This window comes from Panulirus ornatus, chromosome 37 (genome assembly GCF_036320965.1).
Source record: "Panulirus ornatus isolate Po-2019 chromosome 37, ASM3632096v1, whole genome shotgun sequence".
In the NCBI taxonomy this organism is placed as follows: domain Eukaryota; kingdom Metazoa; phylum Arthropoda; class Malacostraca; order Decapoda; family Palinuridae; genus Panulirus; species Panulirus ornatus.
In genome coordinates, this window is record NC_092260.1 from 2,805,062 (window position 1) to 2,831,205 (window position 26,144).

Below are 26,144 nucleotides of genomic sequence, written 5' to 3' on the forward strand. Positions count from 1 at the left end.
GAGCAGAAGTGAATGGTGTGGATGAATGAAGTGTTGAGTTATCAGCATATGAGCATATTTGGTTATTTGTGAGGGAGAGGAAATTGTTGAAAATAGCCTTGAATTAAAGGTATCTAGAGTCTTTGCACTTACAACATCAAGAGGTAGTTTATTCCAGAGTTCATCCTCTATACATCTGAAAAAACTGTTCCCACATTACTACTATCACCTTGCTACTATGGGAAATGGTAAACAAGAATTAGGGAAAAAATTCTTCATTTTATCTTCATTCTGTCTTTTCTGGTCAACAAATCTCTGTTTATGGTGAAGAAGTTTTTCATATGCTATGTTGTCTTAATCATTTGGTATTCTAAAAATATCTTTTTTAGAAATTAATTTTAGGTCTTTAAATCTTTCCCCATAAAGCAAAATCATAAGTCTTAACTGAAATATAAAGAAGATTATGAAAGAGGAAAAAAAGAGACAAGGGAAAGTAATTATGAATTCTGGAGAAGGCGAAAAACCTGGCATAGTTCTTGGGAAAGACACGAAAAGGTAGAGAGTTCTGAAGCTTCAAAGTATAGGAAAAGAAACAGTTATAAAAATGGCCCAACATAGAATTGCCATTGGCCAAACAGTTAACCATATATTGCAGCAGCTTGCCGAGTATGTGTGGTTTAGCTAGAGGTGGAGGCACACAAGCAGCTGGCTCTCGGAAGCAAAAACCAAAGTAAGTGAACCAACATTGTGGCATCGGGTATGAGGGTCAAGTTCGGAAGTTAGCCTAGGACAATTTATAAGTCGGACTGCTTTAAACTCAACTCTGTCAAGTACAGATGCAGAGTCAGAACCACTCCAGATGTGAGAGGAGTACTCTGTACAAAGATGAATCAATGTTTTGTATAAACAGAGCAACTGTTTAGAAGAAAAGAAGTTTTGACATCTATACAGGACACCAAGTTTCTTAGAGGCAGACTTACCTATTACTGTAATGTGGGGTTTCCAAGAAAGAGCAGATGCTATAGTAATACCAAATATGTTCACTGAGTCAAGATGTGGAATTCCAGAATATTCAAAGGAGAGAAGAGAGTTGTGAGGAGCTTTCAATAGAGAGATAGGTAGAAACTAAGTCTTGGAGGCATTAACCTTACCTAGATTTCATCTACCACATTGATATAGCCTGTCCAAGTCTGAGTTTATTAAGGAAGCTGTGTCAAGATGAGATACAAATTGAATGAAAGAAGGATTAGAATTGAAGGATGTGAATGAATGCAGTGTTGAGTCTTTAGCGTATGAGTGCATTTGGTTATTTGCGGAGGATAGAAAATCATTGAAAAGATAGGAGAAAAAGTGTAGGGGGCAGGACAGAACTTTGATGGACACTGCTGCTTATGGATAATGGGGGGAAGGTGATGCATCAAAAAGCAGAGACAGACTGGCCAAAGATGAAGCAAGATATGAAGAAACAAAGTGAGGGAGGGAAGCTTGGAGATGAGACCCTGATGCCACACCCTGTCAAAAGCTTTAGATATGTCAAGGGCAACTACACATGACTCCCCAAAATCTTTCAGGGATGATGACCAAACATTAGTAAGATGGGATAGAATAACACCAGTGGATCTCGCCGTATGGAAGCCATACTGGTGATCAGAGAGAAGACTGTGAGTTTCAAGGTATCTCGGGATATGGGAGTTGAGGAGGGATTCAAAGACTTTGGAAATAATAGATGTCAAAGCAATAAGACAATATGTAGAGGAGTCAGAATGGCCAATTTTCCTGGGGATGGGATGTGTCATTGTATGCTTCCAAAGAGAAAGAAAAAATTTGGTTTTTAAAGAGAAACAACAGATGAGCAAGCATAGGTGCAAGTTCAGAGGCACACTCTTTAGTTTAGTTGATCTTTAAATCTCCCCCAGTTTCTCTTCATCTGTGATTAGATTTCCTTACCAAAATTGAACAGCATATTTCAAGTGAGGTCTAATTAGGGTGTTATAAAGAATGAGTGGTGTATCTATTGTTTACAAGATATTTCAAAGGATGAAACCTAACATCTTATTGGCTTTATTGTATGTTGTGAGGTATTGTCTACCATATACATGGTCATTGAATCACTCTACGGTCCTTCTCTCATTCATCTTCTAATAGTAGTTTACCAAGAATACTGTATTCATGGTTTGGCATCAAAGTGCATTGTACTGCATTTGTCTGCACTGACATCCATCTGCTATGTCTCTGTCCACTCTACCAGCTTTCTTAAACCACCTCTGAATTTACATATAGTCTTCTTTTGCACTGGCTTTGTTTCCTTCCTATGTGTCATCAACAAATTTCATGACTCTCAAGACAACTCCTGTCTCTAGGTCATTGATGTGGATGAAGAACAGCAGGAGTATTAGGACTGAGCCTTGTGGAACTCCACTAAATACATGAAGCTAATCAGATGCTTCCCCACTTAATGCCATTTTTTGTAACTTTACTGAGAGCCAATCCACTACTAAGTCATAGTCTCTTGCGTTTTTGGCTCTAATTTAATTCTGCAGTCTTTTATATGGTATTGTATCAGAGGCTTTATGAAAGTCCAAGAAAATAATATGAAAGAGTACTTTAGAATCCCAGTCATCACAAATATTACTAAAGAATTTAATCAAATAACTTCATTCTAGTCTTTATCTCTACATTCACCCCTTGTAAAGGGCTAAACAGTGATAGCCTCCATAGGAGAGAAAACAACTATGGAGAATAAAAAATGTGTGAAAAGGGAATGGTAGGAGGGTAAACACACTACCTATGCAAACACAGGACAAAACAGAAAATTCTACATACACATCTCATGTTCCATATATGTTGTCTCAAGAGTTTACATGAAATACATTTTGTTAAATTCCAAACAAAAGTCAGAAAAAAATGGGAGAAGTCAGCCTGAAAGAAGCAGGCAGCCACTGCCAACATGGAATTGTCTGGGTGTTCTGAGAAATAAGTGGGTATGTTTTGGCTGATGACATCACTACAGGGAGGGTGATGGAGATTGGTCAGAAAGGGAATGCGAGCCAAGCTACACATTCAAATACCTGACAGGTAGTTATCAATGAGAAGAGAAGGATAAGCCTTGGCAGTAAGATGAGGTTGAGATGCCCTTCCTTCAACCAACACCAACAGCTCTTTAATTTCTCCTCCATAACAGATCATTGGGAATGACCAGTCAGTATAACTAAACCTTATTCATACCAAATTCACAAGACCTGCATTTGAAAGAGTGCAATTTACATTTTACCAAATTTTGTTTATACTGAGGTGGGCAGATTGAAAAGGGTAGTGAGTGGTGGGATGAAGAAGTAAGATTATTAGTGAAAGAGAAGAGAGAGGCATTTGGGCAATTTTTGCAGGGAAAAACTGCAAATGACTGGGAGATGTATAAAAGAAAGAGGCAGGAGGTCAAGAGAAAGGTGCATGAGGTAAAAAAGGGGGCAAATAAGAGTTGGGGTGAGAGAGTATCATTAAATTTTAGGGAGAATAAAAAGATGTTTTGGTAGGAGGTAAATAAAGTATTTAAGACAAGGGAACAAATGGAAACATCAATGAAGAGGGATAATGGGGAGGTGATAACAAGTAGTGGTGATGTGAGAAGGAGATGGAGTGAGTATTTTGAAGGTTTGCTGAATGTGTTTGATGACAGTGGCAGATATAGGGTGTTTTGGTCGAGGTGGTGTGCAAAGTGAGAGCGTTAGGGAGAATGATTGGGTAAACAGAGAAGAGGCAGTAAAAGCTCTGCAGAAGATGAAAGCCGGAATGGCACTGGGTTTGGATGATATTGCAGTGGAATTCATTAAAAAAGAGGGTGACTGTATTGTTGACTGGTTGGTAAGGTTATTCAATATATGTATGACTCATGGTGAGGTGCCTGAGGATTGGTGGAATGCATGCATAGTGCCATTGTACAAAGGGAAAGGGGATAAAAGTGAGTGCTTAAATTACAGAGGTATAAGTCTGTTGAGTATTCCTGGGAAATTATATGGGAGGGTATTGATTGAGAGGGTGATGGCATGTACAGAATATCAGATTGGGGAAGAGCAGTGTTGTTTCAGAAGTGGTAGAGGATGTGTGGATCAGGTGTTTGCTTTGAAGAATGTATGAGAAATACTTAGAAAAGCAAATGGATTTGTATGTAGCATTTATGGATCTGGAGAAGGCATATGATAGAGTTGATAGAGATGCTGTGGAAGGTATTAAGAATATATGGTGTGGAAGGCAAGTTGTTAGAAGCAGTGAAACGTTTTTATCGAGGATGTAAGGCATGGGTACGTGATATGTGTATGTGGTAGGGGTGCGTGATGTCTCCATGGTTGTTTAATTTGTTTATGGATGGGGTTGTTTAGGAGGTGAATGCAAGAGTTTTAGAAAGAGGGACAAGTATGCAGTCTGTTGTGGATGAGAGTGCTTGGGAAGTGTCAGTTGTTGTTCGCTGATGATACAGCGCCGGTGGCTGATTCATGTGAGAAACTGCAGAAGCTGGTAACTGAGTTTGGTAAAGTGTGTGAAAGAAGAAAGCTGAGAGTAAATGTGAATAAAAGCAAGGTTATTTGGGACAGTAGGGTTGAGGGACAAGTCAATTGGGAGGTAAGTTTGCATGGAGAAAAACTGGAGGAAGTGAAGTGTTTTAGATATCTGGGAGTGGATTTGGCAGTGGATGGAACCATTGAAGCGGAAGTAAATCATAGGGTGGGGGAGGGGGCGAAAGTTCTGGGAGTGTTGAAAATGTGTGGAAGTCGAGAACATTATCTTGGAAAGCAAAAATGGGTATGTTTGAAGGAATAGTGGTTCCAACAATGTTATATGGTTGCGAGGCGTGGGCTATAGATAGAGTTGTGCGAAGGAGGGTGGATGTGCTGGAAATGAGATGTTTGAGGACAATATGTGGTGTGAGGTGAGTAAGTAATGAAAGGGTAAGAGAGATGTGTGGTGGTAAAAAGAGTGTGGTTGAGAGAGCAGAAGAGGGTGTTTTGAAATCGTTTTGACATGGAGAGAATGAGAGAGGAAAGATTGACAAAGAGGATATATGTGTCAGAGGTGGAGGGAATGAGGAGAAGTGGGAGACCAAATTGGAGGGGAAAAGATGGAGTGAAAAGATATTGAGTGATCTGGGCCTGAACATGCAGGAGGGTGAAAGGCGTGCAAGGAATAGAGTGAATTGGAATGATGTGGTATACCGGGGTCGATGTGCTCTCAATGGATTGAACCAGGGCATGTGAAGTGTCTGGGGTAAACCATGGAAAGTTTTGTGGGGCCTGGATGTGGAAAGGGAGCTGTGGTTTTGGCGCATTATCCATGAGAGCTAGAGACTGAGGGTGAACGAATGTGGCTTTTGTGTCTTTTCCTAGCGCTACCTCGCGCACATGCAGGGGGAGGGGGTTGTCATTTCACGTGTGGCAAGGTGGCGACCGGAATGAATAAAGGCAGACAGTATGAATTATATACATGTGTATATATGTATGTAGCATTTATGGATCTGGAGAAGGCATATGATAGAGTTGATAGAGATGCTCTGTGGAAGGTATTAAGAATATATGGTGTGGGAGGAAAGTTGTTAGAAGCAGTGAAAAGTTTTTATCGAGGATGTAAGGCATGTGTACGTGTAGGAAGAGAGGAAAGTGACTGGTTCTCAGTGAATGTAGGTTTGCGGCAGGGGTGTGTGATGTCTCCATGGTTGTTTAATTTGTTTATGGATGGGGTTGTTAGGGAGGTAAATGCAAGAGTTTTGGAAAGAGGGGCAAGTATGAAGTCTGTTGGGGATGAGAGAGCTTGGGAAGTGAGTCAATTGTTGTTCGCTGATGACACAGCGCTGGTGGCTGATTCATGTGAGAAACTGCAGAAGCTGGTGACTGAGTTTGGTAAAGTGTGTGGAAGAAGAAAGTTAAGAGTAAATGTGAATAAGAGCAAGGTTATTAGGTACAGTAGGGTTGAGGGTCAAGTCAATTGGGAGGTGAGTTTGAATGGAGAAAAACTGGAGGAAGTGAAGTGTTTTAGATATCTGGGAGTGGATCTGGCAGCGGATGGAACCATGGAAGCGGAAGTGGATCATAGGGTGGGGGAGGAGGCGAAAATTCTGGGGGCCTTGAAGAACGTGTGGAAGTCGAGAACATTATCTCGGAAAGCAAAAATGGGTATGTTTGAAGGAATAGTGGTTCTAACAATGTTGTATGGTTGTGAGGCGTGGGCTATGGATAGAGTTGTGCGCAGGAGGATGGATGTGCTGGAAATGAGATGTTTGAGGACAATGTGTGGTGTGAGGTGGTTTGATCGAGTGAGTAACGTAAGGGTAAGAGAGATGTGTGGAAATAAAAAGAGCGTGGTTGAGAGAGCAGAAGAGGGTGTTTTGAAGTGGTTTGGGCACATGGAGATGATGAGTGAGGAAAGATTGACCAAGAGGATATATGTGTCGGAGGTGGAGGGAACAAGGAGAAGAGGGAGACCAAATTGGAGGTGGAAAGATGGAGTGAAAAAGATTTTGTGTGATCGGGGCCTGAACATGCAGGAGGGTGAAAGGAGGGCAAGGAATAGAGTGAAATGGAGCGATGTGGTATACCGGGGCTGACGTGCTGTCAGTGGATTGAATCAAGGCATGTGAAGCGTCTGGGGTAAACCATGGAAAGCTGTGTAGGTATGTATATTTGCGTGTGTGGACGTATGTATATACATGTGTATGGGGGGGTTGGGCCATTTCTTTCGTCTGTTTCCTTGCGCTACCTCGCAAACACGGGAGACAGCGACAAAGTATAAAAAAAAAAAAAGTATATATGTATATGTCTGTGTGTGTATATTTATGTATACGTTGAGATGTATAGGTATGTATATGTGCGTGTGTGGATGTGTATGTATATACATGTGTATGTGGGTAGGTTGGGCTATTCTTTCGTCTGTTTCCTTGCGCTAGCTCGCTAACACGGGAGACAGCGACAAAGTATAATAAATAAATGAATAGATAGAGTCTGCAAATAAGCAGTTGTGTTCTGTATACTTCATCATCCCCATATATAATTCAATATGGGAAAACATCTTGTACACAGTCAGGACACAAGAAGAATGCACATGCTGCTCACACATAATTGGAGTTTAGGTTTAGATGTCTGTTAACAGCTCTCTGGGACTTAATGGCCAGTGCACTTAAGCTTCATTATTACCAAATTCATGAGAACTGCATTTGCAAGTGTGCAACTTACTTTTTACCACCTGAATTTCGTTTGTACTCAGTTAAAATTTACAAGTTAGCAGTTATGTGCTACATATTTCATCATCTTCACATGCAATGAATCATGGGAAAACACCTTGTATGCTGTCAGAACATCGCTAAAGTAAAAATGCAGATAAATTTCACATGAAGTTTGTTATGTAAAGACTTGAGGTTGCAGACTTCAACTTCTATGAGTTATGAACGCCTATGAAGAGGACTATGGCAATGTTAATACTAGAAACTAAATTGGAGATACTTTGATGACTTGAAATTAAGTGAAACAACCCCAGTGCCTTAGAAGTCATGTACTGCTAAAGAATAAAGAACATGTGCTGTCAACAAAATAACCAAACAGAATTAGAAGCACTGTCACAGACTACCCCACTTTCAACAACGATAATGACACGAGTGAGAAATTCAGCACAATTCTAAAGAAAAAAAAACTTAAGTACATGGATCAAACATGACACTGACAGCAATATTCTCATCTGACATTAGGCTTTTATCATGCATGAAACAACACAGTGCATTATCTAATACAGCATCATCATGTATGATGATCATTTGATAATATTTGCAGTACAGTACACAATCTTCATGAAAAGGGGGAACTACAGCTTTAGCTACGAACAGTGCATCACTTTTACTGGGGATACCTATCTCAGTTTAAACTGAATTCCACTGTACTTGCATTTTCTAGGAACACAGCCCTTACTGTATATGATGGACACCTACAGATGCTGTGGGGCACATTAATCGACCTTACCATTGTAAACATACAAAGCTGGGGCTACAAAAACAATAATCCAACTGGAAGTTCTACAACTACATTCTTAACCTACTATGACATCATTCATCTACTGTTCCACACTTGTAAAGATGTGTGAATAAATTTGCACTTAACATTTATAAAGTTCCACTCTCTATACAGTAAGCATTACTACTCATACCATTATCACACACTGACTAGCCTTTTGTTTATAAATGAGTGAAACTGGCTGAAACCTGATCATACAATATTTAGTACAGTATAAGTCCTATCTTTAAACTACTCTTCTGTCTTGGATTGGTCAAAGTTTGGCTACCTCTAAGACATCACATACACATACATATTTTCACATTAAGATATACTAATAATCAAATTTAAAGTTCTCTTTGGTACTTGCAGGGTGACTAACCTTTAATGGCTGCATCCATTGTTTCTAATGCCATTGAACGATATGTTGTCCACTTCCCTCCTGCAATGGTTACCAATCCATGTTCACTAACATGAACAATATGATTCCGAGCAATACTTTGAGTGTCAGTCTTGTTTGGGTCTTGAACTAGAGGTCGGATGCCAGCCCATGCTGACAGAACATCCCCTCGTCGAACCTAGGTGCATGTAGAAACGACAAAGAGTTTTGCTACAATAAGGAAAATTTGTCTACAACAAATCTCACATATCTAACATTATACTTTCTACATTCAAAGCAACACTGTATGCTAAGAATCTTGAAACAAATCTTGGGAATCCAAATTCCATATTCAAATCATTTACCAAAGAATTCCTAAAACTAAATCAAAATATAATGATACATCAATTCTGATTTAATAAAAACCAACTACAAGAACATTAGGTATAAGTAGTGGTCAGGCACTATTAAGCTGGAGCATCAAAAATAAGTGGTAGGACGGAGCATTAAGAAGCAATTGGTAGGAGCCTCTGGAAACACTGTGTTAGAGTTGCTCTCTGCCAGTGGCCTGTTGAGGGTGAGGCACTAGAGGCCAAGTAGCGACATGGAAGTTCACCAACTATGGAGACTCTTTTGCCATGGCCATCCCCTTTAGGGAGTTCCCACAGGGAACAGGCATCAGAGATATAGATAGATAGATAGAGAGATATAGGCATGTCCCTTAGGGCCCCTTCGACTAGGAGCTTCAAGTGTCATCAACGGTATAAACGGACCACCTACATAGTACACCCACCTCCAAGGTTCCATCACCTCATCACCTCACTACACTGGTTTTCAATGGAATATTCTATTAACCTGTAACAGTGGTCTGTGTTCAATATCATGATGGTGTTTTACCCTTTGCACCAATGTGCATTAAGGGTCTTGAGATATTGATGAGATGGTGTTTGTAGTATTGTAGAGATGGGTAATATCCAGAGCAAAGATGAGAAAGGAATGTCGTAACATTCTATATTTTCTGTTACTATTGAATGCTAATCTATCATTTCATAAAAGGGAAAAAGATTGCTGTGAATTTTTCTTTTTTTGCACATCTTTCTATATCTCTGATGTCTATTCCCTATTAAAACTCCCACAAAAGGGATGGTTATGGCAAAAGAGTCTCCACTTTTCCATCTGTGTCCTTACATGCCTCCCTTGCATATACCATTCCATGTATTCTTCCATCATTTCGCTCCATTCAATGCTCTTCTACTCAATTGCTCTATGTCACAGGTCGTCTTTCTCTCATAACAACCCCTTTAATCATACTATCATACCATTCTTCTTGTAAACTCTGTTTTGCATTCTGTCTACTCATTCCCTGTCATACCAAATCTCTCTTACACCCAATCATTTCTATCTTCATTTCATCTAGTCATATACCATGTGATTCTCTCAAATAACTCATTTCCACAACCTGGATTCATGACCAGTGTGACTCATTCCAAGTCCATGTTTTGGCTGTATAGGTCAGGATAAGGAGGACTAAGCTGTCCCTTAATCCTTTCTTTACTTTCATACTTACACCTCTACCCTTCATCATTCTATCAAGGGACCCAATGACTCTTCTGTCCTGAACTGCTCTCTCCTTCTCTCCTTCCATATTGCCAAACTTACCCAAGATAGCTCCCAAATCCTGAAATTCTGTCACCTCTTCCACTCTTTCTCCCCCTATCCATAACACACACATAATTCAACACATTCACAACTTTCTGCAACTCCTCTTCACTCTCCACACATAACAGTATCATCCACAAACAGGTTTGTCACTAGCCAATATACCTTAAATGCTGGAGGTTATGAGATAAAGGATATGGTTATGTTTGACTTGGAGCCATCTAGCCAAGAAGTACTTCGAAAAGCTGAGAATCTTAAAGGCACGGAAGAATTTTTTTTTTTTTCGCTTTGTCACTGTCTCCCGCGTTTGCGAGGTAGCGCAAGGAAACAGACGAAAGAAATGGCCCAACCCACCCCCATACACATGTATATACATACGTCCACACACGCAAATATACATACCTACACAGCTTTCCATGGTTTACCCCAGACGCTTCACATGCCCTGATTCAACCCACTGACAGCACGTCAACCCTGGTATACCACATTGATCCAATTCACTCTATTCCTTGCCCTCCTTTCACCCTCCTGCATGTTCAGGCCCCGATCACACAAAATCTTTTTCACTCCATCTTTCCACCTCCAATTTGGTCTCCCACTTCTCCTCGTTCCCTCCACCTCCGACACATATATCCTCTAGGTCAATCTTTCCTCACTCATTCTCTCCACGTGCCCAAACCATTTCAAAACACCCTCTTCTGCTCTCTCAATCACGCTCATTTTATTTCCACACATCTCTCTTACCCTTACGTTACTTACTCGATCAAACCACCTCACACCACACATTGTCCTCAAACATCTCATTTCCAGCACATCCATCCTCCTGCGCACAACTCTATCCATAGCCCACGCCTCGCAACCATACAACATTGCTGGAACCACTATTCCTTCAAACATACCCATTTTTGCTTTCCGAGATAATGTTCTCGACTTCCACACATTCTTCAAGGCTCCCAGAATTTTCACCCCCTCCCCCACCCTATGATCCACTTCCGCTTCCATGGTTCCATCTGCTGCCAGATCCATTCCCAGATATCTAAAACACTTTACTTCCTCCAGTTTTTCTCTATTCAAACTTACCTCCCAATTGACTTGACCCTCAACCCTACTGTACCTAATAACCTTGCTCTTATTCACATTTACTCTTAACTTTCTTCTTTCACACACTTTACCAAACTCAGTCACCAGCTTCTGCAGTTTCTCACATGAATCAGCCACCAGCGCTGTAACATCAGCGAACAAAAACTGACTCACTTCCCAAGCTCTCTCATCCCAACAGACTTCATACTTGCCCCTCTTTCCAAAACTCTTGCATTCACCTCCCTAACAACCCCATCCATAAACAAACTAAACAACCATGGAGACATCACACACCCCTGCCGCAAACCTACATTCACTGAGAACCAATCACTTTCCTCTCTTCCTACACATACACATGCCTTACATCCTCGATAAAAACTTTTCACTGCTTCTAACAACTTGCCTCCCACACCATATATTCTTAATATCTTCCACAGAGCATCTCTATCAACTTTATAATATGCCTTCTCCAGATCCATAAATGCTACATACAAATCCATTTGCTTTTCTAAGTATTTCTCACATACATTCTTCAAAGCAAACACCTGATCCACACATCCTCTACCACTTCTGAAACCACACTACTCTTCCCCAATCTGATGCTCTGTACATGCCTTCACCCTCTCAATCAATACCCTCCCATATAATTTACCAGGAATACTCAACAAACTTATACCTCTGTAATTTGAGCACTCACTCTTATCCCCTTTGCCTTTGTACAATGGCACTATGCACGCATTCCACCAATCCTCAGGCACCTCACCATGAGTCATACATACATTAAATAACCTTACCAAACAGTCAATAATACAGTCACCCCCTTTTTTTAATAAATTCCACTGCAATACCATCCAAACCTGCTGCCTTGCAGGCTTTCATCTTCCGCAAAGCTTTTACTACCTCTTCTCTGTTTACCAAATCATTTTCCCTAACCCTCTCACTTTGCACACCACCTCGACCAAAACACCCTATATCTGCCACTCTATCATCAAACACATTCAGCAAACCTTCAAAATACTCACTCCATCTCCTTCTCACATCACCACTACTTGTTATCACCTCCCCATTTGCGCCCTTCACTGAAGTTCCCATTTGCTCCCTTGTCTTACGCACTTTATTTACCTCCTTCCAGAACATCTTTTTATTCTCCCTAAAATTTAATGATACTCTCTCACCCCAACTCTCATTTGCCCTCTTTTTCACCTCTTGCACCTTTCTCTTGACCTCCTGTCTCTTTCTTTTATACATCTCCCACTCAATTGCATTTTTTCCCGGCAAAAATTGTCCAAATGCCTCTCTCTTCTCTTTCACTAATAATCTTACTTCTTCATCCCACCACTCACTACTCTTTCTAATCAACCCACCTCCCACTCTTCTCATGCCACAAGCATCTTTTGCGCAATCCATCACTGGTTCCCTAAATACATCCCATTCCTCCCCACTCCCCTTACTTCCATTGTTCTCACCCTTTTCCATTCTGTACTCAGTCTCTCCTTCCCAAACTCACTTACTCTCACCACCCTCTTCACCCCAACATTCACTCTTCTTTTCTGAAAACCCATACAAATCTTCACCTTAGCCTCCACAAGATAATGATCAGACATCCCTCCAGTTGCACCTCTCAGCACATTAACATCCAAAAGTCTCTCTTTCGCGAGCCTGTCAATTAACACGTAATCCAATAACGCTCTCTGGCCATCTCTCCTACTTACATACGTATACTCATGTATATTCCCAATCACCAGCCTTTTTCAGCACATAAATCTACAAGCTCTTCACCATTTCCATTTACAACACTGAACACCCCATGTATACCAATTATTCCCTCAACTGCCACATTACTCACCTTTGCATTCAAATCACCCATCACTATAACCCGGTCTCGTGCATCAAAACCACTAACACACTCATTCAGCTGCTCCCAAAACACTTGCCTCTCATGATCTTTCTTCTCATGCCCAGGTGCATATGCACCAATAATCACCCATCTCTCTCCATCAACTTTCAGTTTTACCCATATTAATCGAGAATTTACTTTCTTACATCCTGCTACTCCTTCCCTTGCAGAGGGATATTCATCAATTATGACAGATCTAAGGAGAAGAAAAGAGTGCAATCAGAAAAAACCCTGGCAAGAGAATGAAACTGCACTGCTAGAACTGCAGATACGGCATGAGTGTTAGGAAATGGTAATGTCAGACTGAAAGTGATGTATTCAAATGTGGATGAGTTAATAGTTAATGGGAAAGAACTAGAATTCAAGGACTGTATGAGGGAAAGTGCACCTAATGTTACTGGAGTCAGAGAAACTAAGCTTACAAAAGGGGTAAAGGCTCTCACCTGTTCTGCTCAGAGAGGTACATGATAGCAACAAAAGTAAAGGGAAGGTAAAGGAGGGGAAGAATTAGCCCTCTTAATAAGAGAGCCTGATGTTTCAAGGAACAGTAAAGGATGGTCCATTCAGACAATACATAATGGGAATAATTGCTGTTTGGAAGGGGAACATTGTGATGTTATTAGTATATAATCCTACAAAGAATTGCAGTGTACCAGAAGAAATACACAATGATAATAATGAAGGAATAATGAGGTTGGTACACAAAGCAGTGAAACTCTCACTTCTTACAGATGTTAAACTACCAATAGTGGCGGATTTCTGTAATAAAAAAAAAAGCTGGGGACTTTGGATTCTCATGACAATAGGAGGCCATGGACACAAGAATTTAGCATGCATACTGGAAAATTTCAGGCACCAACATGCCCTGAAGCATATCAAGATTAGAGGGACTGATACATCATCACTACTAGACCTTATCTGCACACATACTAGCATAGGTATTGAGAATATTGCATATTATATACCAGTTGGAAGAGGTGATCAAGTAATACTAAAGTTTGAATATGTGGTAAAAGAGGACATTAAAAGAGCAGAGGTGACATAGAAAATAAAGAGGAGACACAGATATGGAAACTACTCAAACTTTAATATCGTATGGTAACAGAGAATGGGAAATGGAATTAACTATCCATGAACCAGGGTGATGTGTTGAAAGGATCTGTGATATCCACAATATGAGGGTTGAGGCATGGGTACCTTAAGTGGAGAGGGAATGTTAAGAAAGGGGAAGGAATGGTTTAAAAAAGATGTCATAAAGCAAGAGAGCTTTGAGATGTGAAGTGGCAAAGATACAGATGGCACTCTAACCAGATGGTATTGGAAAAGTATAAGAGAGCATGGAATGAGTATGGCAGGATAAGAAAAGAGGATTACAGAAACTTTGCAAACAATACTCTGGACAAGGCAGCTTAATATCCAAAACTAAACAATAAACTTATCAGGAGCCAGTTGTCAGTTCAGCAGCAGATAAACATGATATGGGATTCCAAGGAAAATATTTTAGAGGACAGTGTAAGAATATGTGAGGAACTGAATAGAAGGTTTAGAAGTGTTTTCACAGTGGAAGACACTGTAGCTCCAACACCAGTGTGATAAAATGAGGAGGAGGTTTTGGAGGTTTTGGAAATCACTGAGATATCTAAAAAAGATATTGAAAAAAATTATAAAAGTACTTGAATTATACAAAGCTCATGGTCCTTATATGGTCCTTATGAAACTTTATCATATGTGCTAAAGAGGTGTGCAAATACACTTGATAGAACACTTGAATTATTGCTCAAAATGTTACTGGAGAGATGTATAGTGCCAAGGGAATGGAAAAGAGCAAATACAAAACCTACAAATAAGGAGACTGGGAACAGGCTCTGACCTACAGACCAGTCTCACTAATAAGTGAAATGTGTAAAGTTATGGAAAAGATTATTAGAAAGCATGTGGATGACTTTCTGCAGAGGAGTTTTTTCCCTAGTGAGAGATAAAACAATTTTTGGGAAAGGAGGTCATATGAGAGAGTGAACTCAGTCTGGACAAAAGGGAAGGCTGGGTAGACAGTGTTTGATGATAGAGTGGCAGACGTAAGGCGTTTTGATCAGGGAGGTGTGCGAAGTGAGAGGATCAAGTAGAATGGCTTGGTTAAGAGAGAAGAGATAGTGAGAAGAGATAGTGAAAGCTTTGCAGGAGATTAAATCTGGCAAGGCAGCTGGTTTAGATGGTATTGCAGTAGAATTTAGTAAGAAAGGGGGTGACTGTTGTTGACTGGTTGGTAAGGATATTCAGTGCATGCATGGATCATAGTGAAGTGCCTGAGGATTGGTGGAATGCATGCATAGTGCCACTGTACCAAGGCAAAGGGGATAAAGGTGAGTGTTCAAATTACAGAGGCATAAATTTGTTGAGTGGTAGAGGATGTATGGATCAGGTGTTAGCTTTAAAGAATGTGTGTGAGAAATACTTAGAAAAACAGATGGATTTGTATGTAGCATTTATGGATCTGGAGAAGGCATATGATACGGATGATAGAGAAGCTTTGTGGAAGGTCTTAAGAGTATATAGTGAAGGAAGTGAGCTGCTGAAAGCAATAGAATTTTTTTTTACCAAGGATGTAAGGCATGTGTACAAGTAGGAAGAGAGGAGAGTGACTGGTTCTAAGTGAAGGTCGGTCTGCGGCAGGGATGTGTGATGTCCCAATGGTTGTTTAATTTGTTTATGGATGGGGTGGTTAGGGAGGTGAATGCAAGAGTTTTGGAGAGGGGCCAGTATGCAGTCTGTTGGGAATGAGAGGGCCTGGGAAGTGAGCCAATTGTTGTCCGCTGATGATACAGCTCTGGTGGCTGATTTGAGTGAAAAACTACAGAAGTTGGTGACTGAGTTTAGAAAAGTGTTTGAAAGGAGAAAGTTGAGAGTAAATGTGAACAAGAGCAAAGTTATTAGGTTCAGTAGGGTTGAGGGACAACTAAATTAGGATGTGAGTTTGAAGGGAGAAAAATCGGAGGAATTGAAGTGTTTTAAATATCTGGGAGTGGACTTCGTAGCAAATGGAACCATGGAAGTGGAAGTGAGTCAAAGGGGAGTAGGGAAAAGTTTTGAGAGTGATTAAGAATGAGTGGAAGGAAAGAACGTTATCTCGGAGAGAAAAAATGGGAATGTTTGAAGGAATAGTAGTTCTAACAATATCATATGGTTGTGAGGCATGGGCTATAGATAGGGTTGTACAGAGGATGGTGGATGTTAGAAATGAAATGTTTGAGGACAATATGTGGTGTGGGGTGGTTTGATCGAGTAAGTAATGAATGGGCAAGAGAGATGTGTGGAAATAAAAAGAATGGGCTTGAGAGAGCAGAAGGTGTGTTGAAATGGTTTGGACACATGGAGAGAATGAGTGTGGAAAGATTGACAAAGAGGATATATGTGTCAGAGGTGGAGGGAACAAGAAGCTGGAGACCAAACTGGAGGAGGAAGGATGGAGTGAAATAGAATTTGAGCAATTGGGGCCTTAACATACAGGAGGGTGAGAGGCATGCAAGGAATAGAGTGAACTGGAATGTGGTATACCAGGGTTGATGCCCTATCAATGGACTGAACTAAGGAATGTGAAACATCTGGGGTAAACCATGGAAAGGTCTGTGGGGCCTGGATGTGGTTAGGGTGCATTACACATTACAGTTACAGACTGTGGTCTTTTTTGTCTGTTTTGCCAGCACTCCTCACTGAGGCAGGTGGTAGCAAAGCTGTTTCCTGTGTGGCAGGGTAGTGCCAGGAATGGATGGAGGCAAGCAAGTATGAATATATCAATGCGTATATATGTATATGTCTATGTAAGTGTACTGATGTGTATGTATATGTGCATGTATGGTCATTATGTATATACAAATGTATAGGAGTGGATGGGCCATTCTTTGTCTCCTTCCTGGCACTACCTCGCTGATGCAGGACACAACGATCAAGTATAATAAAAATAGAAAATAAACAATCAACATATACACATATGCATACATTCCTATGAGTCCACAAAGAAATGAAACATAGTAAGTTCCCAAGTGCACTTTTGTGTAATAATCACATTATCAGTGGAGATACAAGAAAGAAATATAACAGTCAGTTGATATACAATGAAGAGATGTAGCTAGGTTGCCATTTAGTAAAGAAGTGACTACTCAAATGGAGGGAGGGTTTGTTTGAGTCTATCAAGCACATCATAAAGTTATTATGTGGACAAGAAGGGGAAGTGTTTACAAATTCTTTTCTTTCTTTCTTTCAAACTATTCACCATTTCCCGCGTTAGCGAGGTAGCGTTAAGAACAGAGGACTGGACCTTTAAGGGAATATCCTCACCCGGCCCCCTTCTCTGTTCCTTCTTTTGGAAAATTAAAAAAATGAGAGGGGAGGATTTCCAGCCACCCGCTCCCTCCCCTTTTAGTCACCTTCTACGACATGCAAGGAATACATGGGAAGTATTCTTTCTCCCCTATCCCCAGGGATAAATCCCTAATAATACTTTACAATATAATGTTATCACATTTAGTTAAAATAAATCTGCTGCCTTCCCACAAAAGCCAAAAAGTGATGTATAAAACCAATAAGGATTCAGTCAATCCTTGTTTGTGAACACAAGGAAAAATACAAAACAATTGTTCATTCACATGTTGTTGATATTTTGAAATGCAAATGCATCATATTCTTCTGACTTAAAGTTTGGAGCGTGTCAGCCAGTCAAAGTCTTGAACTTTGCGTTGAGCTCCAGGGTTGATCATCACATTAATAAGTGAAGGCTTGTTTTCTTCTTCAAGAGCCTGACTAAATGCCTCTTGCAGTTCATGGACAGACTTACAGAAGAAACCAGTTTCACTGAACATTGAAGCCATGCATTCATAGAGTACAGTTGGCAGAAGTGATGTTGGTGGAGTTGCAATAGCAGCATCCATTCCATCTCTTATTTCATTGAACAATTCCTTGTCCAAACCACTGTAGATGCCATTATTGTTTACAATGATGACTATGATGGGTAGTTTGTAGCGGTAAGTTGTTTCAATTTCCATACCACTAAAACCAAAAGCAGAATCTCCTTCAACACATATGATTCGCTTGACTGGAGCATGGTCTTGTGCCCATAAGGCTGCTGCAATGTCATAACCAAGACCAACACCCATTGTACCAAAAGTACCTGCATCTAGTCTGTGGCGTGGAAATTTGTTGAGCAAAATAGTCCGTCCAATGTCCATGGTATTGGCTCCTTCACTGACAATAATACAATCATGTGGTAACAGCTGGTGCAGGTGATGAAGTACTGCATAGTAGTTCAAAGGTTCAGAAATATCCTGGGCCATTTTAGTACTAATGCTTTTGTTGTCCAGCACTTTCTCTTGAAGTTGAGACCACCAAGGTGAGTGTGAGGCAACAAGAGTTCCTGGTACTGCTTCTTGGAGCTGGCTACGAACTGCCCTTAAGTCACCTAGCAAAACAACACTTCCATTCACACTGTTGTGGAACTCCTCAGAACATAAATCCACATGTATAAACTTTACATCTAATGCATATCATGGAGGGCAACCAAAATGAAGAATCCAATTCAATCTTGCTCCAAGAAGCAGAATCACATCAGCCTCCAACAATGCTTTGGTGCGAGCAGGAGCCACACACAAAGGGTGGTCATTGGGTAAAACTCCTTTGCCCATTGGTGTAGGTAAGAAGGGTATACCAGTCTTTTCTAACAAACAATGGATCTGTTCTTCAGCACGGGCATAGGCAGCACCCTTTACTACCACCACCAGAGGACGTTGAGCACCACAAAGCAGTGCAACTGCCTCCAAGACGGAGTCTGGTGATGCTAGAGATATTGGAGGTGGGGGACACTTGGGATGCTGAAAAATCAGTGACTCATCTACTCTCTCAGCTATGAGATTTCTAGGTAAATCTAGGTATGCAGCACCGGGTTGTCCATAAATTGTGCACTTAATAGCTTTTGCCACGTGGTATGGTATAGTATCAATTCTTGGAGGTCGGGCTGAGTATTTGCAATAGATGCGACATGACTCAACCTGTGGACACTCCTGAAAGGCCCCTAGGCCTTCTTGCTCTTGGTCACTGGAGCCACCAATCACCAACAATGGCCAGCAGTTTGTCTGAGCATTTGCCAAACCACCAATTATGTGTGGAGAAGTCCTGGACCTGACACAACCAAACACACCCCAGGCATTGCCGTCAAGTAACCTATAGCTTGGGCAGCATAGCATGCAGCTTGTTCATTATGCATCCCAATGTACTTAATACCTGCTTGCTGAGGTGCCACTGCTATTTCGACAACAGGAATTCCCACTATTCCAAACATATATCTAACACCTTGCTGAACAAGAGCATCCACTAGAACATGAGCACCATCAGTTTCTTCCCCAGACATCCTACTTTTTTGTTCTGATTCTTTTCTATTGGTTGCCAGTTGAGTCGTCAGAGTTCCTCTTGTCTTGGATGTCACCTTATCATGAGAGGCCCCACGACCAAATACTGGACACACAGTTGTACACAGTACCCTGTAGAAGGTACTAGGTCTACAAGCAGCGGTGAACATTTAATTCAGGTTATGTTTAAACTAGTTCCTCAAACACTAATATATGGTTGAGACAAAGCAATAAATGACTTCTGTTATCGAACAAGATGCAAATTTACAAATTCTATCGATGATAAAACTATCCAATTAGTATAGACCTTCACTAATATTAATGTTACAATTCTTTGTGTATCTAATAACAGAAGATTCAATGATATTTCTCGTGGTACTGGAGTTAGAGTAACTGAGATGGCATTACTCCAGTCAGTACAATGATCATAATTTCTAACATGATTAAACAAGGCATCTGATTCTTGTCTTGTTCCTGTACTATATTCATGTTGCTAAAGTCTAACAGAAAGATCCTTACCAGTCTCCCCAACATAAAACATATCATGTTAAAAATTATGATCATTGTATTGACTCGAGTAATGCCATCTGTTATTGACTCTAAACTTCAGTACCATGAGAAATATCACTAAATCTTCTATCATAAAAGACACAAACATCTGTAACATTAATATTAGTGAAAGTCTATACAAATTGGATAGCTTTATTGTTGATAAAATTTGTAAACAGTTCCCCATCTTGTAACATTAATTTAGTGAAGGTCTATACAAATTGGATATCTTTATTGTTGATAAAATTTGTAAACAGTTCCTCTTCCTGCCCACATAAAAAGTTTATGATTTGCTTGATGCCAAACTGGAAAGAGCCAGACCTCCATTTGGGTAGTCACCTCTTTACCAAATGGTATCCCAGCTATGTCTCTTCACTATATGTCAACTGCCAATTATATTTCTTTCTTGTATCTCCCCTGATGATGTGATTATTATATGAAAGGGCGCTTATGAAATTATCATGTTTCATTTCCTCATGGACTCATAGGAATATACTTGATCATGTGCTCAATTGTGATCTATCCAATATATATACATATACATTATTCATTTTATTTTATTTATTTTGCTTTGTCGCTGTCTCCCGCATTTGCGAGGTAGCGCAAAGAAACAGACGAAAGAAATGGCCCAACCCACCCCCATACACAATGTACACACACACACGCCCACACACGCAAATATACATACCTATACATCTCAATGTACACATATATATACACACACAGACACATACATATATACCCATGCATACAATTCACACTGTCTGCCACTATTCATTCCCATCGCCACCTCGCCACACATGGAATACCATCCCCCTCCCCCCTCATGTGTGCGAGGTAGCACTAGGAAAAGACAACAAAGGCCCCATTCGTTCACACTCAGTCTCCAGCTGTCACGCAATAATGCCCGAAACCACAGCTCCCTTTTCACATCCAGGCCCCACACAACTTTCTATGGTTTACCCCAGACGCTTCACATGCCCTGATTCAATCCACTGACAGCACGTCAACCCCGGTATACCACATCGCTCCAATTCACTCTATTCCTTGCCCGCCTTTCACCCTCCTGCATGTTCAGGCCCCGATCACAAAAATCTTTTTCACTCCATCTTTCCACCTCCAATTTGGTCTCCCACTTCTCCTCGTTCCCTCCACCTCCTACACATATATCCTCTTGGTCAATCTTTCCTCACTCATTCTCTCCATGTGCCCAAACCATTTTAAAACACCCTCTTCTGCTCTCTCAACCACGCTCTTTTTATTTCCACACATCTCTCTTACCCTTACATTACTTACTCGATCAAACCACCTCACACCACACATTGTCCTCAAACATTTCATTTCCAGCACATCCACCCTCCAGCGCACAACTCTATCCATAGCCCACGCCTCGCAACCATACAACATTGTTGGAACCACTATTCCTTCAAACATACCCATTTTTGCTTTCCGAGATAATGTTCTCGACTTCCACACATTCTTCAAGGCTCCCAGGATTTTCGCCCCCTCCCCCACCCTATGATTCACTTCCGCTTCCATGGTTCCATCCGCTGCCAGATCCACTCCCAGATATCTAAAACACTTTACTTCCTCCAGTTTTTCTCCATTCAAACTTACCTCCCAATTGACTTGACCCTCAACCCTACTGTACCTAATAACCTTGCTCTTATTCACATTTACTCTTAACTTTCTTCTTTCACACACTTTACCAAACTTAGTCACCAGCTTCTGCAGTTTCTCAAATGAATCAGCCACCAATGCTGTATCATCAGCGAACAACAACTGACTCACTTCCCAAGCTCTCTCATTCACAACAGACTTCATACTTGCCCCTCTTTCCAAAACTCTTGCATTCACCTCCCTAACAACCCCATCCATAAACAAATTAAACAACCATGGAGACATCACACACCCCTGCCGCAAACCTACATTCACTGAGAACCAATCACTTTCCTCTCTTCCTACACGTACACATGCCTTACATCCTCGATAAAAACTTTTCACTGCTTCTAACAACTTGCCTCCCACACCATATATTCTTAATACCTTCCACAGAGCATCTCTATCAACTCTATCATATGCCTTCTCCAGATCCATAAATGCTACATACAAATCCATTTGCTTTTCTAAGTATTTCTCACATACATTCTTCAAAGGAAACACCTGATCCACACATCCTCTATCACTTCTGAAACCACACTGCTCTTCCCCTATCTGATGCTCTGTACATGCCATCACCCTCTCAATCAATACCCTCCCATATGATTTACCAGGAATACTCAACAAACTTATACCTCTGTAATTTGAGCACTCACTCTTATCCTCTTTGCCTTTGTACAATGGCACTATGGACACATTCCGCCAATCCTCAGGCACCGCACAATGAGTCATACATACATTAAATAACCTTACCAACCAGTCAACAATACAGTCACCCCCTTTTATAATAAATTCCACTACAATACCATCCAAACCTGCTGCCTTGCCGGCTTTCATCTTCCGTAAAGCTTTTACTACCTCTTCTCTGTTTACCAAATCATTTTCCCTAACCCTCTCACTTTGCACACCACCTCGACCAAAACACCCTATATCTGCCACTCTATCATCAAACACATTCAACAAACCTTCAAAATACTCACTCCATCTCCTTCTCACATCACCACTACTTGTTATCACCTCCCCATTTGCGCCCTTCGCTGAAGTTCCCATTTGCTCCCTTGTCTTATGCACTTTATTTACCTCCTTCCAAAACATCTTTTTATTCTCCCTAAAATTTAATGATACTCTCTCACCCCAACTCTCATTTGCCCTCTTTTTCACCTCTTGCACCTTTCTCTTGACCTCCTGTCTCTTTCTTTTATACATCTCCCACTCAATTGCATTTTTTCCCTGCAAAAATCGTCCAAATGCCTCTCTCTTCTCTTTCACCAATAATCTTACTTCTTCATCCCACCACTCACTACCCTTTCTAATCAACCCACCTCCCACTCTTTTCATGCCACAAGCATCTTTTGCGCAATCTATCACTGATTCCCTAAATACATCCCCTTACTTTCATTGTTCTCACCTTTTTCCATTTTGTACTTAGTCTCTCCTGGTACTTCCTCACACAAGTCTCCTTCCCAAGCTCACTTACTCTCACCACCCTCTTCACCCCAAAATTCACTCTTCTTTTCTGAAAACCCATACAAATCTTCACCTTAGCCTCCACATGATAATGATCAGACATCCCTCCAGTTGCACCTCTCAGCACATTAACATCCAAAAGTCTCTCTTTCGCGCGCCTGTCAATTAACACGTAATCCAATTACGCTCTCTGGCCATCTCTCCTACTTACATACGTATACTTATGTATATCTCGCTTTTTAAACCAGGTATTCCCAATCACCAGTCCTTTTTCAGCACATAAATCTACAAGCTATTCACCATTTCCATTTACAACACTGAACACCCCATGTATACCAATTATTCCCTCAACTGCCACATTACTCACCTTTGCATTCAAATCACCCATCACTATAACCAAGTCTCGTGCATCAAAACCACTAACACACTCATTCAGCTGCTCCCAAAACACTTGCCTCTCATGATCTTTCTTCTCATACACAGCCATATAAATATATACACATGTACATATTCATTCTCACTTGCCTTCATCCATTCTCAGTGCCACCCTGCCCCACATGAAATGGCATCACCACCCCTGGCATCAGCGAGGTAGCAACAGGAGAACAGACAGAAAAGGTCACATTTGTTCACATTCAACCTCTAGTTGTCATGTGTAATGCACTGAAACCACAACTCCCTATCCACATCTAGACCCAACATACCTTTTCATGGTTTACCCAAGACGTTTCACAAGCCCTGTTTGATTCCAATGGCAGTACGTCAACCCCGGTATGCCACATTGTTCTAATTCACTCTATTCCTTGCAGAGAGAGAGAAAGAGAGAGACTAATACTGTAATACCACTCAAAATTGAAAAACTGCTGACTTCCAAAGAATCTATTGTGTCTACACTTCAGCATACTTAGTTACAATTATGATCTAAAATTCAATCACTAACCTCAACATCTGGATTCAAGTAGTTCTTAACCTCCCGAAGAATAAATTGGATGTCATCTTCAGTGGGTGAAGGATTGTGGGAAACAATGCAGGGTGTATCAGTAGTTCCTGCAATTGTGCGTCCTTCCCAAGGCAAAAAGAAAATAACCCTTCCATCTGATGTATTGGGGTCTAAAAGACCCATTTGTTCTGGTGAATAATAGTCAGGGAGAGTTATGTGTACACCCATGCTTGGAGCACATATTTCCTTTGTAGAATGGTTGTCCATTTTACGAATTGTATCCGTAAATGGCCCAGTGGCATTGATTATGCACTTCGCTCGAACAGTTATCTCCTGTCCGCTTATTTCATCTCTGACTCTTGCACCACAAAGGCGTTCTTGACCATTTTCATCTTGTTCTCTTAGAAGAGATAATACTCGTGTGTGATTGGCAATTGTAGCACCAAGCCTTGTTGCTGTAAGAGCTATGGAAAGGTTCATTCTTGCATCATTGTGCTGGCCATCGTAATAAACAATTGCTCCAACTAATCTGTCTTTCTTTAACATGGGAAACAACTCTAAAGCACGCTCTTTACTGATAGCATAAGAACTCTTTATGCATTTACTGCCTGCAACTAGATCATACATCTTAATACCCACCCAATAATATGGGAGTTGCCACCACTTATAAACAGGTAACATGATTGGCAGAGGGTATGATAAGTGTGGTGCAATATCCAGTAAATTAGCCCTCTCATGAAGAGCTTCTTTCACCATCCTGTACTGCTCCAAGTCCAAACCCATAATAGCTTTTTGCAGGTAACGAACTCCGCCGTGAATGAGCTTGGTCGACCTGAGGAGCAGTGATAACAAGAATTAATGCCAACTGCAATACACATGCAGACAGCATACATAAATCTAAGAAGTATGAAAGTAGAGAATTTTTATTATTATTATTATTATTATTATTATTATTATTATTATTATTATTATTATTATTATTACTATTATCATTATTATTATATATCCCTGGGGATAGGGGAGAAAGAATACTTTCCACGTATTCCCTGCGTGTCGTAGAAGGCGACTAAAAGGGGAGGGAGCGGGTGGCTGGAAATCCTCCCCTCTCTTGTTTTTTTTTTTAATTTTCCAAAAGAAGGAACAGAGAAGGGGGTCAGGTGAGGATATTCCCTCTAAGGCCCAGTTCTCTGTTCTTAACGCTACCCTCGCTAACACGGGAAATGGCAAATAGTATATAAAAAAAAAAATGAAAGCCGGCAAGGCAGCAGGTTTGGATGGTATTGCAGTGGAATTTATTAAAAAAGGGGGTGACTGTATTGTTGACTGGTTGGTAAGGTTATTTAATGTATGTATGACTCATGGTGAGGTGCCTGAGGATTGGCGGAATGCGTGCATAGTGCCATTGTACAAAGGCAAAGAGGATAAGAGTGAGTGCTCAAATTACAGAGGTATAAGTTTGTTGAGTATTCCTGGTAAATTATATGGGAGGGTATTGATTGAGAGGGTGAAGGCATGTACAGAGCATCAGATTGGGGAAGAGCAGTGTGGTTTCAGAAGTGGTAGAGGATGTGTGGATCAGGTGTTTGCTTTGAAGAATGTATGTGAGAAATACTTAGAAAAGCAAATGGATTTGTATGTAGCATTTATGGATCTGGAGAAGGCATATGATAGAGTTGATAGAGATGCTCTGTGGAAGGTATTAAGAATATATGGTGTGGGAGGAAAGTTGTTAGAAGCAGTGAAAAGTTTTTATCGAGGATGTAAGGCATGTGTACGTGTAGGAAGAGAGGAAAGTGATTGGTTCTCAGTGAATGTAGGTTTGCGGCAGGGGTGTGTGATGTCTCCATGGTTGTTTAATTTGTTTATGGATGGGGTTGTTAGGGAGGTAAATGCAAGAGTTTTGGAAAGAGGGGCAAGTATGAAGTCTGTTGGGGATGAGAGAGCTTGGGAAGTGAGTCAGTTGTTGTTCGCTGATGATACAGCGCTGGTGGCTGATTCATGTGAGAAACTGCAGAAGCTGGTGACTGAGTTTGGTAAAGTGTGTGGAAGAAGAAAGTTAAGAGTAAATGTGAATAAGAGCAAGGTTATTAGGTACAGTAGGGTTGAGGGTCAAGTCAATTGG

General features: G+C 40.8%; 1 protein-coding gene and 1 pseudogene across 1 annotated transcript in view; both read right to left on the reverse strand.

Annotated features, from left to right (window-relative positions):
• The window catches only part of Gpo1 (glycerophosphate oxidase 1), a 169,642-nt gene that overhangs the window by 98,153 nt on the left and 45,345 nt on the right, over positions 1 to 26,144 (reverse strand). Inside the window, exon 5 of the mRNA XM_071683695.1 lies at positions 8,383 to 8,578. Within this exon, the coding sequence (XP_071539796.1) occupies positions 8,383 to 8,578 (196 nt within the window). The remainder of the gene's footprint in view (positions 1 to 8,382; positions 8,579 to 26,144) is intronic.
• On the reverse strand, positions 17,264 to 19,663 carry LOC139760457 (2-hydroxyacyl-CoA lyase 1 pseudogene; annotated as a pseudogene).